At 48.2% G+C, this 17990-nt stretch overlaps 1 protein-coding gene across 2 annotated transcripts in view; it reads left to right on the plus strand.

Moving 5' to 3' along the window:
- LOC144763675 (uncharacterized) overlaps window positions 1-17990 on the plus strand; it is a 130096-nt gene that overhangs the window by 87025 nt on the left and 25081 nt on the right. For both annotated transcript variants that reach the window (XM_078649501.1, XM_078649500.1), the window contains exons 4-5: window positions 8266-8360; window positions 9706-9873. In XM_078649501.1, the coding sequence (XP_078505627.1) occupies window positions 8266-8360; window positions 9706-9873 (263 nt within the window). The remainder of the gene's footprint in view (window positions 1-8265; window positions 8361-9705; window positions 9874-17990) is intronic.

A 17990-nucleotide genomic window follows, 5' to 3' on the forward strand; every position in this document is an offset into this window, starting at 1 on the left:
AATAAAATTGTTTTTCAACGCCATTAAAACGGAGGATGCAGAATGTAGAATCTAGGCAGGGTAGCAAAGCTCAGTTACTCTGCGGTCAAGGACAATTCAAGTCAGCCTCCAGTTTGGGAAAGTAATAACAATAGCAGTATGTCACGTTGTGGCATACAGTCTGGCACTGCACAGAAATTACAGAGTACTGGGAAGCGATCATGCATGCAATATCACGAGTAACGGGGGTGACGATTCCACCAGAACCGAAAAGGTGTCTGCTTAACATTTGGGAGCCCACAGATCTTAATCATGCGGCTCCGGATTGGGTGACATTGGGCATGGTAATAGCAAAATGAAATATAGCACAGCTATGAGGCTCCAGATCGGCCCGACCCTTAGACGATGGTGCCAGGACATGAACGTGTAATAGCAGAAAAATCTGTATATCTGCATTGGAGATGGCCCAAAAACTGGACCCGGGTGTGGGGAGGATGGAATAGATACCGGGGCAATATCTGCGTACCCCCTCAAGAAGAATCCAAGTCCGAGAGGGAGTGACCGAGTAACTACCCAGATCAAAATGTTGGGTGATGCGATCGATCTAGAAATGTAGAGAGTGAAGGGTGCAAAAGAAAAACCTTGAAAATGTACTGTTGAATCTGAAAAACTGCTGCTCTGAAACTATGGTCTTGCACTATGTTGTATTAAAAAATGAATATAAGAAATGATGCATCATTGTATAACAAAAGAAACTGTTAAAAAAAAGGTATTTTTTTTAAACAATAGCAGTATGCTAGATAATGAGACCCACATGATGAACAAAGGAATAAACAAACATCCCACATGCGAAATCCCATCTAGAGTGCCGGGACGACCCGTTAGGCCACCTGAGTGTTTGAAAGACTATGTCAGGGCGTGAAACCCCTTCTTACCCTTAGGCCTGCCTCAGGTCAGTGTTACAAGGGAGATTCTGGTTAAAGGAAATGTCAGTGAACTGTCCTCTTTCCTATCCATAGTCACCTGTTTCAATTTTGGACTAATTGTACTCATGTACATGTGGGCGTGGGAGAAGGGATGACCTTGACACCAGGTGATGAGGGTAAAGAGGGTTTTATTTTTAGAGAACTCTTATATACAAATGTCCGTCGCCTCCTCTGGGTCAAGCGGTCACAGGGAAACGCGCTAGGATCCGTGGCTGTAGTCTGCCCTCGTTGGTTGGGGATTCGGGGTGTGGTCTCGCTGATCCCACGCCGTCTCCGTCACATAAAAGAGACCAACAAGAGAGGGTGGCCGTTAGTACGAGTCCTCTAGCATAGGTGCACCTTTAGGGACCGGGTAGTGAGGGGTAACCCCAGTGACTAGTGCTCACACTCAGTTCTAGTGCTCGGTCAATGAGGGGGGGGTTCGGGTAAGAGGTGCGGTACAGGGGAGGTAAGGGTAATGGAGGTAAGGAACAAAACGGGAGGGAATGTACGAACAGGGACTACTTTACAACTATGTTACACTGGAGCCCTCCGGCTCCCCACCCAGGCTGCCCAACGCCGCCGTACCTGGGACAGCCACACTCCTCCCTCGGGAGTGCGGCACGGCGGAACACGGGGTCGTTGGCCTCCTGGCTCCTCTTCTCTCTCCGCTTCGGTCTCTTCTCCGCGATGTTCCTCGTCTCCTCCGCTTTCTTCCCTCGGCTCCACAGCTCCTTCCGCCTTCCGTTCCTCCGGGGTGATGACACACCCCGTGTACATCACTTCCTGCCTTTTGGCTAATCCGGCAGCACTGACGTTGTCAGGGGGCTGTTCCTCCTCTTCAGTAACAAACGCCCAGTTAAAGGGGCCGCTGCGGTCGTCCTCCTCTTCGTGGCAGAACGGTTCGTCCGTCCACCGGTCTGTCTGGAAGGAAGTAGATGAGGTAGGGTCAGCGGGGTGCGGACTCCACCATTCCCGAGGGGTACCTGCACCCGCCTCGTTACACTCCTCCCCCCCTGGATTCGCCTGTTCGGGGAGAATAGTCATCCTGGAAAGGAAGTCAGCGTTTCCATTGTCTTTCCCTTTCCTATGTATCACCTTGAAGGCAAACGGCTGTAGGAAAAGGAACCATCGTAGGATCCTTGCATTCTGGGAACGGTTGCGATGCATCCACTGCAAAGGGGCATGATCGGAATAGAGGGTGAAGGGTTTTCCCTCCAAGTAATACCTCAGTTTGTCTACCGCCCAACGGACTTCTAGGCATTCCTTCTCCACCGTGGGGTACTTTTGTTCCCTGGGGTGGAGTTTCCTACTCACATAAAGGATAGGGTGTTCGAGTCCGTCTGCTCCTTCCTGGGACAGCACCGCACCAATACCTGTTGCCGAGGCGTCTGTCGCCAGGGAAAAAGGTTTTCCAAAGTCCGGAGGAATCAGGACCGGGCTTGATGTGATAGCGTCTTTTAGTGCCCGAAAGGCTGTGCAGGCTTCTTCAGGGGGGGGGTTTCGGGAGGACGTTCCGTACCTGTTTCTGTAGGAGGTCTGTGAGGGGAGTCGAGAGGGCAGCGAAACCCCTAATGAATCGTCTATAATACCCTATCAGGCCCAAGAAAGCCCTTAGTTCCCTCTTGGTTGTAGGGAATGGTGTTCTGGTAATGGCTCTGATCTTCTCCTCCTGTGGGGCTATGACGCCTTCCCCCAGCATAAACCCCAGATACTTCACTTTGGGAAACGCGGCTCTTGATTTTCTTGCGTTGACATGTAGCCCTGCTGTTTGTAGAGCTGCAAGTACCCTGGTTATGTGACCCAAGTGTTCCTCCCATGTGGTGCTAAAGACGACTATATCGTCCAGGTATACCGAGCTGTATTTGGAATGGGGAGCCAACACCGAGTTCCTCAATCGCTGGAAGGTGGCAGGGGCTCCATGGAGCCCAAAGGGTAAGACGTTGAATTCATACAGCCCATCCTCCGTTGCGAAGGCAGTTTTGTGCCGGTCCTCCTCTCTTAGGGGCACCTGCCAAAACCCTTTGGTCAGGTCGAAGGTGGTGATGAAACGGGCCTCCCCTATTCGCTCAATCAACTCGTCCACCCTCGGTATTGGAAATGCGTCAAAGGACGATATGGAGTTCAATGCCCGGAAGTCCATACAGAACCGGGTCGACCCATCTCGTTTCGGGACCATGACTATAGGTGATGCCCAGTTGCTTTTTTGAGGGTCTGATTACTCCAAGCCTGAGCATGTCTTGTACCTCTTTCCGGACATCGGCCCTTTTGGCTGCGGGAATTCGGTAGGCCCTCTGTTTGACTATCTGTCCCTCTTTAGTGTTAATGTGATACTCTGCCATGTCAGTACATCCAGGGGTGTCCGAAAATATAGGGGAGAAAGGGCTTAGCGTATTGAACAATTCCTGTTTTTCCTTCTCGGTCAACTCCGTGTTCACCGGGAGGTGTTCCAGGGTTGACCGGGTGCTACTGGATGGAAGGGTTAAGTTGGCTGATCGGGGTGGTTGTCCTAGCCACTTTTTGAGGAGATTGATGTGGAAGGTTTGTCTCCTAGACGGGGTCAGTTGTACCTTGTACGTCGTCCGCCCTATGGTCTCTACGACCTTATAGGGTCCCTTCCACTCGCTCCTGAACTTTTGGGAGGAAGAGGGCAGGAGCACCAGTGCCCAATCCCCTTTCTCGAGTTTTCTCCATTTCTTGCCTTTATCGTACTGCCGTCTTTGGCAGTATTGTGATTTTTCTAGGTTATAATAAGCCAAGTCGCGCAGCTTACCCAGGCGGGATCTTAACTGTTGGGTATATTCCAGTAGGGTTCTCTGTTCAGCTGCCTCCTCTCCCTCCCAGGCTTCTCTGGTTATCTCAAGTAGAGACCTAGGCTGTCGGCCGTACAGGAGCTCGAACGGCAAAAAGCCCAAACTGCTCTGTACTTGGGTCCTTACTACATAGAGGGCCAGAGGTAACACTCGATCCCAATCCTTCGTCTCGGTGCTTAATAATTTTTTTAGGGTTGTTTTCAGTGTCCGGTTATACCTCTCTACGAGGCCATCCGTCTGGGGATGATAGGCGGACGTCCGGATGTGGCGGAGGTCCAGCAACTTACACACCTCCTGCATCATCCGAGATACGAAAGGAGTCCCCTGATCCGTTAGGATCTCCCGCGGAAACCCCACCCGGGAGAACAGCTCCACCAATTTGTCTGCCACGTTCTTCGTTGTGGGGGCGCTGAGAGCGAAGGCTTCTGGGAATCTGGTGTTGTAGTCAACCACCACCAAGGCGTATGTATGTCCTCGTGAGGTGCGTGGCAACGGACTGATGAGATCCATGCCTACCCTCTCCCATGGGTTACCTATTATTGGAAGAGGTTGCAGGGGCACGGCCGGAGGTCGGGTTAAATTTTTCTTTTGGCACACTTCGCACTGTCTGCAGTAGGCCTCTGCTTCCCTATAAATGCCTGGCCAGTAAAAGAGCCGCAATATGTTCTGCGTCGTTTTCTCAGTACCGCTATGCCCCGCCGTTAAGTGTGTGTGTGCATAGAATAGTATTTGTTCCCTGCATTCTTTGGGTACTACTAGTTGCCTTGGGTCCCCTGCCTTCCCTTCCCTGTACAAGAGATCCTTTTCGATTCGAAACCTGGGGTATCCTGTGGTAGGGGTAGTCTGTGCTATGTGCGCCGCTTCCCATGCGTTCATGAGGGATGGGTCATTAGCCTGTGCGAACTTGAAACCTCTATCCAGAGCCCAGGGTTCTATTGATAGGTACGCCCCAGCAGGGTGGTCTCTCAACTCCCTTTTGAACATGGATAAGAAGTCGGGGTTGTCTACTCCTATAATTAACTCCTCGGGTAAGGTCCCCACCACTCCCACCTTTACTGAGCAGGGCTCCCGACCCAGAGGGTGAATGATTATGCGTGCCAGCGGGTAGGGCTTTATGTCCCCATGCACACACCGGATGTGTACTGTGCCCTCCTGTCCTATCTGGGTATGGTGCAACAGACTTCCCTGTATGACGGATTGCCTACATCCCGAGTCTAACAGGGCTTTCACGGGTTTTTGGTTTACTTGGACCCTTACATAGAACGATGGACCCATCTCGGCGGTGTACATCACGGCTTTGGGGATGTAGCCGACCTCCATAGGCTCTTCGGATGGTCTTCGGAGGGGGCACGTCCTGGCGATGTGGCCCCAGTCCCCACATTCAAAGCATTGGGGCCCCTTAGCCGTGGGTGCTTCCATTCGGTAAGGTCTTGGTTTGGGTGGCTCGGGGATCGTCTTCTTTCTGTCGGTTTTTGACGGTGGGACGCCGGACTTGCCACTTCTGTCCGTCTCCCAAGGAAACGTACGAGGGGTGGCCCTGGTATAGTTAGCCGCCATCTCGATGGCCTGGGCGGCCGTCAGACCTGGATGTTGCCTAAGCCACCTTTGCGTGCCATAGGGTAATGCTTCCATGAACTGTTCGAGTATTATGCTGGTCATGACTTCCTCCTTACTCCTACTTCCAGGTCTCAACCATTTCTCAGTGGCCATCTTGATCCTCAAGTACAGGGTTTTGGGGTTCTCCCCTGTAGTCCCCTTCTCTTTCCTGAATCGGAGCCTGTAGGCCTCCGCGTCCATCCCTAAATGGTCCAGTATCACCTCTTTGACCTCGTAGTAGGAGGAGGTACCTGAATGGTTGGCCACCTGATAGGCCGTCTGGGCCTCTCCTGACAGTAACGGGGCCAAAAAGAAGGGCCATTTCTCCTCTGGCCACCCACATGCCCTTGCTGCCCGTTCAAAGTTAAGGAGAAACGCATCGGGGTCTTCCCCCGCCACGTATTTCTGGAGAGCCACTCACGAGGGGTGCGGTCCGAATGGTCTCCGGTCCGAGAGAGTTGCGGTGCTGGGGGTCTGTACCGCCTTTTGTAAGTTGTCCATCTGTTGCGTCATGGTGGTGCGAAACAGTTCCCGGTCAGCATCAGCGGTATTAATTTGTTGCCCGATGGCCCACTCCAACTTCTGTTGCCCATCGATTAGAGTCTGTATCACCTGGTCCATCGCCATGGTCGGTTCCGAGGGGGCGGATCCCACTTCTGACACCAGTGTGGGCGTGGGAGAAGGGATGACCTTGACACCAGGTGATGAGGGTAAAGAGGGTTTTATTTTTAGAGAACTCTTATATACAAATGTCCGTCGCCTCCTCTGGGTCAAGCGGTCACGGGGAAACGCGCTAGGATCCGTAGCTGTAGTCTGCCCTCGTTGGTTGGGGATTCGGGGTGTGGTCTCGCTGATCCCACGCCGTCTCCGTCACATAAAAGAGACCAACAAGAGAGGGTGGCCGTTAGTACGAGTCCTCTAGCATAGGTGCACCTTTAGGGACCGGGTAGTGAGGGGTAACCCCAGTGACTAGTGCTCACACTCAGTTCTAGTGCTCGGTGAACGAGGGGGGGGTTCGGGTAGGAGGTGCGGTACAGGGGAGGTAAGGGTAATGGAGGTAAGGAACAAAACGGGAGGGAATGTACGAACAGGGAATACTTTACAACTATGTTACACTGGAGCCCTCCGGCTCCCCACCCAGGCTGCCCAACGCCGCCGTACCTGGGACAGCCACACTCCTCCCTCGGGAGTGCGGCACGGCGGAACACGGGGTCGTTGGCCTCCTGGCTCCTCTTCTCTCTCCGCTTCGGTCTCTTCTCCGCGATGTTCCTCGTCTCCTCCGCTTTCTTCCCTCGGCTCCACAGCTCCTTCCGTTCCTCCGGGGTGATGACACACCCCGTGTACATCACTTCCTGCCTTTTGGCTAATCCGGCAGCACTGACGTTGTCAGGGGGCTGTTCCTCCTCTTCAGTAACAAACGCCCAGTTAAAGGGGCCGCTGCGGTCGTCCTCCTCTTCGTGGCAGAACGGTTCGTCCGTCCACCGGTCTGTCTGGAAGGAAGTAGATGAGGTAGGGTCAGCGGGGTGCGGACTCCACCATTCCCGAGGGGTACCTGCACCCGCCTCGTTACAGTACATTAAATCAATATATATCTAGTAGGTCATGTACTGTTCTGAATGTTCACATGTCCACCTCATTACAAGAGTGCACCTTTTTCCTTCCCCTCTTCATGTGTCACCTCTCCCTGCCCTCATCACATGTTTTATGAAGAAAGGGGGATGTGTGGTATCTCCCAAGTGTTTCCTCCCCTGCTTCTTTCCCCTTTCAAGCACAAGTGAATATTCTGTTCCGGGGATTCCATCAGCGGTTAACTGCGATTCAGATCAGTGTTCTCTCAGTTTTGGCTGGGGTATCCAGCAATAAACGTTTGTCTACACTATGTTGGGCTCCTTGTGATGATTTCGTCCTGTGTTACAACAAAGATGTATAAGAAAAAGGAATCAGAGAATGGGTAATATTGATAAACAATGAAAGGGCTCAAGAAGGGATAAGGAAGGAGGGAAACCAAACATTCTGTATAGTCGCAGGAAGATTCCATTGCACACAGATCTCTCCTATGCACATAACCTCCAGTTCCTCCTAGCTTGAGTGCTATTACAAAGCTTAGCCTCGAGGATCCAGAGAAAATATTTAGATATTCAGACCATTTTCTTTATAAAGAGATGTAAGATATCCTTTGTTTACTATTTATTATTTTGTCTAGGTGGCAACTAAAAGTGATACACATTTACATCAGAGGACAGAGTGATATCGGGGTTCATGTTATGCTCTCTAGTATCTCCGCATGAATGCTCCTGTTATTTGGGGTCGAGTGTTTCTACTCTACTGGTGATTCATATCCCTATTCTAGGAGTCCATCATGTATGCACTCAGATTCTTTCTCTTGGGATGGACTCACCTTCCTCTATTCTTCAAGGCATTCAAAGGATGGTGATTCCCTATATTGTCAGGTTCCCTAAGGTGCTGAGATTCGAGTCGCCAACTGGTGCGAACTTCCTTCTGTCAGATTTTCATCTTCCAAGCACAGCAGATGGGAAGAGTTCTCCTGCATAACCAAACTGCACATTATTTCAGTTTCTCTACGTTTATGTGTTTCCATGAACTATCTTGAATGAACTCATCTATGCAATTATTTAGACCTACCCAGATGGTTAGTTGGTTAGATAGATCGGTGGGAACAAGGCGGAGGGGGTTAATCAGTAAATATAGATAGTGAACACATCTGGGCATTACTCAAAACCATACACTTTGCCTAACCAAAATAAAAGAAATGTATCAGAGTTGATTTGAAGAGGAACTACAGAATAAATGGGCATGCAAAGTACTCCGTGTCATACTGTATTAGTTAAAGTTAGTTGTTTAGATTTCTACTGTTTACAGAAGTTTCCATCATTTTGTTGCGTGAATTGCAGGTCACATACTGGAGAAAAACCGTACATTTGTGAAGACTGCGGAGCTTGTTTTGCTGATAAAGGCAAACTAAATGGCCACAAACGAACTCATACAGGTTAGTGTGACACAACTGCATATTGTTCTTTTTTCAAAAATGACCTCATGAAGTTTTAACAAATCATTACAGTCAACAAAAGACGAATAAAGCTCCGAAAAAAAGTAAGGACTAGATTTAATGTCATTGACCTCCTGAAAGGCCAATAATACATTTCGCATGTGCATTTGTCAGGACTGTCACACAGCCTACTGTCTTCCAGCCAATCATTGCTCTGCTGCCCATTGACATTGCCTAAAATTTGCTGCATTCTGTGACCGTTTCCAGAGCAGTCCAATACAAGCAGTTAAGGACTGAATTGTGAGGAAACCTTTCTGCTCTTAACTTTTCGACCAATGTGATAAAATGTTAGTAATTTGCTGCTACCAGGCATGGCCGGATTCCTTTTTGGAGGCTGGGTTCTTAACACTGTACTTCCAGCTGAAGATGTGCAAAGTGGAACCTACATGGAAACTGTGCTCCTGTGGATGTGATGCACGCTGATCCTTTCTCCATCCTCCACATGGATAACATGCATGTAAGCGCAGAGTAAGGGGCAGAGGTTGTGTTTTTACCTGCCCTGAGGGAACTGAATCACTTCTATGTCATTGAGTACTTGTTCCTTTTCTTATTGGCCGAGCGTGACAGCCAGTCTATCAAACTGAGGCAATGAGCAGTGGAGGCAAAACCATAGGCAAAAAAGAGAGGAACTGTGAATAACCTGCTGCCTGTCCTCGATTCCTTGCCCTCTGCGCTCCCCCTTCAGCCCTTGTGTTAATGACCCAGCTCATGATGGCAATTGCCCTAAGTGTGCAATTTATGAGAAGTTAATTCTCCTTACAGCTCCTTTGAGTTCCCTGTGTGTGTTGGTCCTCCACGAGGAGTCAAGTTATTTTATGTTATGTGATTTTTTTCTAAAACATCAACTGATATCACACTGGTGTGACCCTTTGTGCCTGTTAAACAAATCAATGCTGTTTAAAAAAAACTAAGCGACTAACATAGGTTTAATGTTTAATTTGGAACAGGTAAGTTTGGAAGGCATAACGAAAGCATATCTGAAATGTAGATTGATAGCTCTTTTTAGTAGAGCTACCAGGTTTTTTTTCTCAGCCCTCTGCAGACCTACTGTTACCCATTTAGCCGGCTTGTCTCCTAACCCAAATCATTCTACTTGGAAGGGATGGTGTGGGGATTTGAAAGAAGTGGAATTAAAAGTAAAGGAATAGACTTAACACTTTTTGAATTGTCAATGCAGTCTATGGCTCTGTAGGCAATTTCCTTTTGAAAGTGTGCTGTAAAATGCATATGATATTCCACTGTGTAATTTTAAATAAACTCGCATGTATACTATGTATCTTTCTAGGAGAGCGGCTTTTCAGATGTGATGTGTGTGGAAAACATTTTGCAACAAATGAATACTTAAAGTGCCATAAACGATGTCACATGGGTGCCAAGCCTTATAAGTGTGAAGTGTGCGGGAAAACATTTGGATTGAGGGCTTCTCTGGCGCAGCACAGTAATGTTCATGCAGGTGAGAAAAGTTCATTTTGTGTGTTTCCATTGATTTAGCCTGTTGTGTGATAACTCCCCTAGGTCTTCCCTGGAACCCCTCCAACTTTAAGGTCCTTGTTATTCTCTTCTCAACAATTGCCTTTTTAAATATCCTGTTTATAAGTACCGTTATGTACATCCCTGATCAATACTTGTCTGAGTCCATCACAAACCAAGGAGATTCAGCCTATTTAGTACTCCAGACCTCATCCTGCATACTTTGCCTCAGGAGATCACACAGACTTAAAAGGGTCTTCCAGCTAGGGAGCATGTAGATCTTAGGTGGATGGCTATTGCATTTGGGTGCTTAATAGAGTTTTAGAAAAATATTTAGTACTCTGTCACTTTAAAATTTGAAAAGGCTGGCTTCTATTGCTACTGTCCTAATAGATATCTATATCACCTGAGCAGATATGAGACGCATGGAGAGTCATTGTGAGATAATTAGTGTTCTCCTTCACCATCACACTTTCTTAGAGGAATTCCGCTCCCTCCACGCTCAATTGTCAGTTCTTCATGAGTTTTGTTGACAGAGCGCCAGGTGGCACTTGAGCTCAGTATGCGATGTATGATAAGTTAATTTTAGTATCTGGGGTTATTGTAGCCTATCTGCACATAGCCTAAATGGGTGATAACAATTGTTAATATTGCTACCATAAAAAAGTAAAATGGAGATCTGAAGGTCTCTATAAGTAGGAACCTCGTTTAGCACTAATTTCAGAAAGTCTGCTGCAACAGCCCCAAGCAAATGTAACTCTTAATGAGTGTGGAGTCCTAGAAGCTGGAAAAACAAAAACTGCGCAACGGCCACCTCCATTACTCTTTGAGCCTGACCAAGTTGGTTTCACCCTGGGAACAGTAACACATCTTTCTTACTGTAACATTATAACTAGTATATACATCAAGATTTAACTTCTTGAGGCAAATAGTTAAAACAGATCATAGTCCAAACAGTGCATGTTTAAAAAGCACAGCATGTTTGCAAACCCAAATAAAAAAATGGCTAAAGGATACCTTTTGAAGGCTGTCAGGTTGGGCAGTGACAGATATCAAAGTTATCCGTCTCGTGAACTCCACACAACTGGTTAAGATCTGTTGCTTTGCTTTCGCCTTGTTATGAAGCCCTTTTGTGCATGAAGCACAATTGAATATAGGACCTACCTGGTTTATCCACCGATGTTCAACTAGTGTGTACAGATTGCAATTTCTAAGAGCTTGAAAAAGAAGAGCTGTAGTTTAATGCCAAGTGGGATGATAAGCTGCTAGTGTGTCTTTAATTGCAGTGCCAACGTGTAATCCATTTGTAATGGCTAATCTAACTATTTCACTGTAGGAAATCGTTTTTTTGATTAAGGGGGGGGGATTGAAACCCCTTCTCAAGCAAAAAAACAGTACTTGCCAGGGTGAACCACAAAAGTCACCAAATTAACCTGTGATTAACTCTCTCGTAGAATGGCACAAAAGCAGTCAGGCTTAACTTAGAGGCACTTTGTGAAGTATTTTTACAGCATACCAACAGTAATAAAGTTAAAACACAACGCAAGAAAAATCCCACTGACCTTACATAAATAGAGTAAAGTGTAATAAATAATTTGAGACCAAAATGACAAAAATCCAATTACGAGAATCTGAGATATGCAATGTTAAAGGTTTAGGTAATAATAGCACCAAGAAGCAGAAATCAATAACGGTAAGTATCTGGTTGTGCTAGACTGGAACCTAGTCACAACTTCAGGCCGACTGCGATGGAGTGCAGGCTGAATACAGGGACTAGGTTCATCCAACTGAAAAAGTTACCTCCTCAAAGTTCAGTGTGCAGAATTTAAAAAAAATGATGACAGCTAAGAGTCCATGACCTGAGAAGGCACCTCTTTTGGATCAGGAGCTCACTTCAGCAGAGGCCAGCAGGGATCAGACAGGTTCAGTTGCAGGTCAAGGCAGGGCCAGTAGTAGCAGGTCATCTGGCCAGTTGCAGGGAGGCCTCTGGAGCTTGTTGTTTCCCTGTAGCTCAGAATAGGAGATCAGCCAACTCACACCTGGAGTCACTCTGGTAGTCCTGGGTTCAAGGAGAGGAGACTCTCTCCTTAAAGCATAAATGAAGGCCTCCTCAAGCAGCAGGGCAGTCTTCTGAAGAACAAGGCAGGCCTCAAGCAGCATGGCATTCATCTGAAGAACAAGCCAGTCCTTCTAAAGTCTTCCGCAGTTTCAGCAGTGCATAGAAGAATTGGTCTGATAGTCCAATATATGTACTTGGTGCCAGCTTTTGACGTGGGAGAAACTTCTACTCCCTTCCCCCATCTGTTTCTGGGTATTTCCTTACTTCCCCTGCCCGAGCTCCAAGTGATTTAGGGTAACAATGAGCTGGTGTCAAGTTTCTTTGTGAGTGTGCTAAAGCCAGCCCTATGAAATGTAAGGGGCAGGGAACAGCTCCACCCCACTCAAGTCAAGTCAAATTTATTGATTCAGCTTTGCAGTAAAGCCATACAATAATAAAGCATAAAATTACACATAGCAAAATCCTCAAAAGTATACACTTCATTATAATTAAGTATGGGCGAAATTTGCGAATTCGCGTTCCGCAAATTCACGCGAAATCGAATTCGCAATCCGCAAAATCCGCAAATTCGTGCGAATTTGCGAATTTTTGGGTTTTTGCGTGTTCGCGGGGTTTTTTGTGTGTTCGCGGGGTTTTTTGCGTGTTCGCTGGCCGCTTGCATGGCGAAGTTACCCATGCGGTCGTGTATGGGCACAGCACCCTCTGGTTCACCACTTCCACCCTCTGGTTCATCACTGCCACCCTCTGGTTCACCACTGCCACTCTCTGGTTCACCCCAGCCACCCTCTGGTTCACCCCAGCCACCCTCTGGTTCACCCCTGCCACCCTCTGGTTCACCACTGCCACCCTCTGGTTTAGCACTGCCACTCTCTGGTTCACCCCTGCCACCCTCTGGTTCAGCACTGTCACCCTCTACCGAGACCTTACGTGACGCAGCGGCAGTACAAAAGATGCGCCATGGTGCTGGGTATTAACAACGTGACGCATCTGACAGATGCGTCACGTTGTAAAGCCCTGCGCCATCAGGAGGCGTTCCGGCGCAGGGGAGGGCGTTCCTGCGCAGGAACGCCTCCTAAAAGTGGCTGAGTGAAATCTACAAGATTTCACTCAGTCACTTTTAGGCCAATGCTGCGTTATAACCCTGCGCCTGCTTGAAGCAGGCGCAAGGCTTGATGCAGCATTGGGGAGATAGGGCCCCCCCAGAGCATTGCAGGAGCTGCGTCGCAAGCGCGACGCAGCTCCAGCAATGCGCTGCTTTTACGGCACAGATGCGTGACGCATCTGTGCCGTTTTTGCCACAGGTGCGCCGCATTGTTAATGCGGCGCACCATGGGTGGCGGAGCTGCGGCGCATAATAACTGGCGCATCCCTGGGGATGCGCCAGTTATTGTAAATCTGCCCCTATACAGTTAGCCAACGAGGGAGCACTTACTGATTAGACAGTAGAAAGTACTATAGTTGAGTAGAGGTATTGCACAAAAAGGTGGCATCTTCGTGGACAAACACGCAGGGCGGGATTCATTCTATCCCCTGTTAGACTCGTTTTTTGTGCCCTTCTGCCCTCTGTTAGACATGTTTTTCCCTTGTTTTTCTGCCCTTCTGCCCTCTGTTAGACTCATTTTTTGTGCCCTTCTGCCCTCTGTTATTCCCTTGTTTTTCTGCCCTTCTGCCCTGTTAGACACGTTTTTGTGCCCTTCTGCCCTCTGTTAGACTCGTTTTTGTGCCCTTCTGCCCTCTGTTAGACTCATTTTTTGTGCCCTTCTGCCCTCTGTTATTCCCTTGTTTTTCTGCCCTTCTGTCCTCTGTTAGACTGTTTTTTTGTGCCCTTCTGCCCTCTGTTAGACTCGTTTTACCCTTGTTTTTCTGCCCTTTGTTAGACTGCTTTTTGTGCCTTTCTGCCCTCTGCATCACCACATCATCACTCAGCGCTACCCCAGCATCACTCAGCACCACCACATTATCACTCAGCACCACCACATTATCACTCAGCACCACCCAGCACCACTCAGCACCACCACAGCATCACTCAGCACCACCACAGCATCACTCAGCACCACCACAGCATCACTCAGCACCACCACAGCATCACTCAGCACAACCACAGCACCACTCAGCGCTACCACAGCACCACTCAGCGCTACCACAGCACCACTCAGCACCACCACTCAGCACCACCACAGCATCACTCAGCACCACTCAGTACCACCACAGCACCACTCAGCACCACCACAGCACCATTCAGCGCCACCACAGCATCACTCAGCAACACCACAGCATCACTCAGGGCCACCACATTATCACTCAGCACCACCACAGCACCACCACAGCATCACTCAGCACCACCACAGCATCACTCAGCACCACCACAGCACCAATCAGCACCACCACAGCACCACTCAGCGCCACCACAGCATCACTCAGCACCACCACAGCATCACTCAGCACCACCACAGCATCACTCAGCACCACCACATTATCACTCAGCACCACTCCGCACCACCACAGCACCACTCCGCACCACCACAGCATCACTCAACACCACCACAGCACCACTCAGCACAACCCCAGCATCATTCAGCACCATCCCAGTATCACTCAGCACCACCACAGCACCACTCAGCATCACCACAGCACCACTCAGCATCACCACAGCACCACTCAGCACCACCACAGCACCACCACAGCACCACCACAGCACCACTCAGCGCCACCCCAGCATCAATCTGTGCAACCATTCAACAACAACTGGTTCAAATATGTTCTCTCAATGTTTCAAACTTTATTACAAATGTCACAAAAAGATGTTAATATTTCACTTCTGTTCTTGGATTTTCGTCACAATAAAATACACTGAACATAATCTTCACAAAAGTTATTTACAAAAGTTTAAGCTATTGCCATTATAAATTAAAATCACTTTTATTTAAGTATTAATTATTTAAAAAAATTAAAAGCCATTGTAATTTGTAATATCAATACAGCTAAGTCACGTAAATACAAAACATGTTGCATTACAAATGCTATAGGTGTCACATTTGCGAAAGTTATAACTATTGGCATTGTAAATGACAAAGCTATTAATTTAGCTATTTTCAAAACCAACACATAAATAAAAAAAATTGTAATTTACAAGACCAATAGCTCAAACTTTCCTAATGCGAGACCTATTGCATTGCAAATGCTTGTTTTTATATCTGTCAGTGCTTCCTCTTGAGGTTTAATTTTCGTGACAGGCGCCTCATTGCCTACTTGTAACTATTCTCTGACCCTGCTTCAAGGGTCAGAGCAGGGTCAGAATAGTTGCAAGTAGGCAACGAGGCGCCAGGAAGCACTTACAGGCTTACAGCAGCAGGTGCCCAAGTTGAAGTTAATAATTTCTTTGTAACCTTTTTGTAAAAGGTTACAAAAAATTAGCTTCAACTTTTGCACCTGCTGCTGTAACCCTGTAAGTCAGTGGTTCCCAAAGTGTGCGCCGCGGCACCCCGGTGCGCCGTGATTAGAAGCCAGGGGCGCCGCGGCGCAGGATGTGGATTCAATGAGTGATTGACAGAGAAAGCCTCACACATGCCAGACATTGCCCTGCTGTCTTGGGAGGGTGGAGAGGTCTGTGAGTGGGGCTGTGGCTGGACAGCCCTGGGAAGCACCAGGGTTTAGTGGTGGTCGGAGGCCGATAGCTGGCTGGTGGAAATACAACTATGGAGCTGCACTTTATTCAGGGTAAATTACAGAGCTGTGCGCCCGGCACTTCCCGAAGGAAATCTTAAATTACACTGAAGCGACCTGGGGTGTAATCACAGACCCCAAGACATGGGCGTAGGAAGTGTGGGGGACGAGGGGGATATATCCCCCCAGAGTTTGGAGTGCACCCTGGGGGGGACAAAGGGACAAAGGAAATTCTCCTCTGTGATTAACAGGGCCATTAGCGCGCGAAAGCGCTATGCATAATGATGACTCTGTAACTGCCTCCTGATACCTGTGATCAGGCTGCACGCTTATAGGGGCTAAAAGGAAGTTAACACCCCTGCCTCTCCCATCTCTCCTTCATCCTCCGGCCTGTGTCTGAGCACGGGCTGCTGCAGCTCGAGCTGCTGTTTCTGGCGTCTTAACACGTACGTTTTTCACAGGTCTTCAAAAGCGCATTTACGTTCCTTTGGAACTGGTTAAGGAGGGTTTGAGGGTTTGTTGTTTTGTTGACTGATTCCAGTATCTCATGTGTCCCCACTCTGCCTATTCGATATTTCACACTTTTTATTTTATTTTTACTGCCTCAGTGGGGGAATGCATGTAGTGAAAAGACATCTCACAAGTAGGGACTACACATTTTCCCATGTTCACAGAGTCTGCAAGAGAGCATTTTGTTAAGAATAAATTGTTACTTCATTTTCATTGTTGTTGTAATTTAGCCGTTAATGTTGGTTTTCCACAAGGGGATGTCTGGGGAGTCCTTAGGATCGCCTTTATCCCACGTAGAAGCAGGCAGGGTCAGAGGCCTGGTGGAGAGTGTTAGGTGGGTGGGTGCGGGGTCAGGGGCCTGGTGGAGAGCGTTGGGTGGGTAGAGGGTCAGAGGCCTGGTGGAGAGCGTTGGGTGGGTGGGTGCGGGGTCAGAGGCTGTTTACGAATTTATGCTGATGTGAAAAGCCTCTTGCGCCGTGCTCTTTGTAATTTTACTACGTCATCTGATTCAGTGCTCCCCAAAAGCAGTACAAGTCCCCCTACCAAGTCTTTTTTTGCAGTTTTATATAGCGCAAACTCCACCGAAAGGCATCAGAGCGCTTAACATTAGCGCCAGTTGCGTTACAGAAGGACACATTCATTTTTAGGCGTGGGGAGTCCATCATGCTTTTGAAATGGTGCCATTGTTTCAGGTGGCAGCCCCCTCCATTGGGTGGAAAGGGTGAAAGGGGGTGGCCGAGAAGGGTGCAAGGCAGAGGGGAGAAGGGTGCATGGTAGAGGGGAGAAGGGTGCAAGGCAGAGAGGAGAAGGGTGCAAGGCGGAGGGGAGAAGGGTGCAAGGCGGAGGGGAGAAGGGTGCAAGGCGGAGGGGAGAAGGGTGCAAGGCGGAGGGGAGAAGGGGAGAAGGGTGCAAGGCAGAGGGGAGAAGGGTGCAAGGCAGACTGGTTGCAAATAAAGTTTTATGATAGTGATGGCTACTCTCGGAATCCTTCATCACGTCTAGGCTTGATTCTTCATGTAGACCAGTGGTTCCCAAAGGGTGCGCCGCGGCACCCCGGTGCGCAGGTAAAAAAATGGTGGGGAGCCACGGCCAACTGCCAATTAGGTCAAGGGAGCCACGGGTCAAAAAAGTTTGGGAACCACTGCTGTAAGTGCTTGGCTGAAAATTCGTCCCCGCTGATTAGCGGATTTTACAGCGATTTCGCGAGATTCGCGGATCGCGTAATCGCGGAAAATCCGCAAATTCCGCGAGCGGAACGAATTTTCAGCCTATGCTTAATTATAATAATACATGCCCCAAATACTACAATGTTACAATATTCCCCTCAGCATGTTCCCTTATGCTAGAATACCTCCCTTCTGTAATTTCATAGATGCAAGCTACTGCCTGAATATGTTGAACACCTCATTGGGTTTGCAATTAGTCTGCATGGCTTCCCTTGATAACATGGATGTGTCTATCAACCTCCACTACATCAGGAATAAGGTGTAGTTTAGCTGCGTTGGGAGGTACAACAAATAAAATCATAGATGTGTTAGATCAAGGGTGTTTTTTAAATGGAAACTGGGACTGAATATAGCATATCTAGTTAAATTAAAACGGCAAAACTATGTACAACGATTCATGGGTATGAAAGAAAAAGAGGGCAGACAAGGAATAGTATTGTAAATATGCCACGAGCGAAGAAGAGTGCTATAAGTAATTTTTGACTATGCCAGATGATGGCTTGGAAGTATTAAGGCGCCTCATGAGTCTTATATGTGCAAAAATAACAAAGGTGCCAGCTAAAGTGCATCTGTGCAGGGCAAAGCCTTAAAAAAATATATTGATGCCAGAGATAGACCTATATGTCCATCGACCACCTTGTA

This window comes from Lissotriton helveticus, chromosome 6 (genome assembly GCF_964261635.1).
Source record: "Lissotriton helveticus chromosome 6, aLisHel1.1, whole genome shotgun sequence".
Taxonomy (NCBI): Eukaryota; Metazoa; Chordata; class Amphibia; order Caudata; family Salamandridae; genus Lissotriton; species Lissotriton helveticus.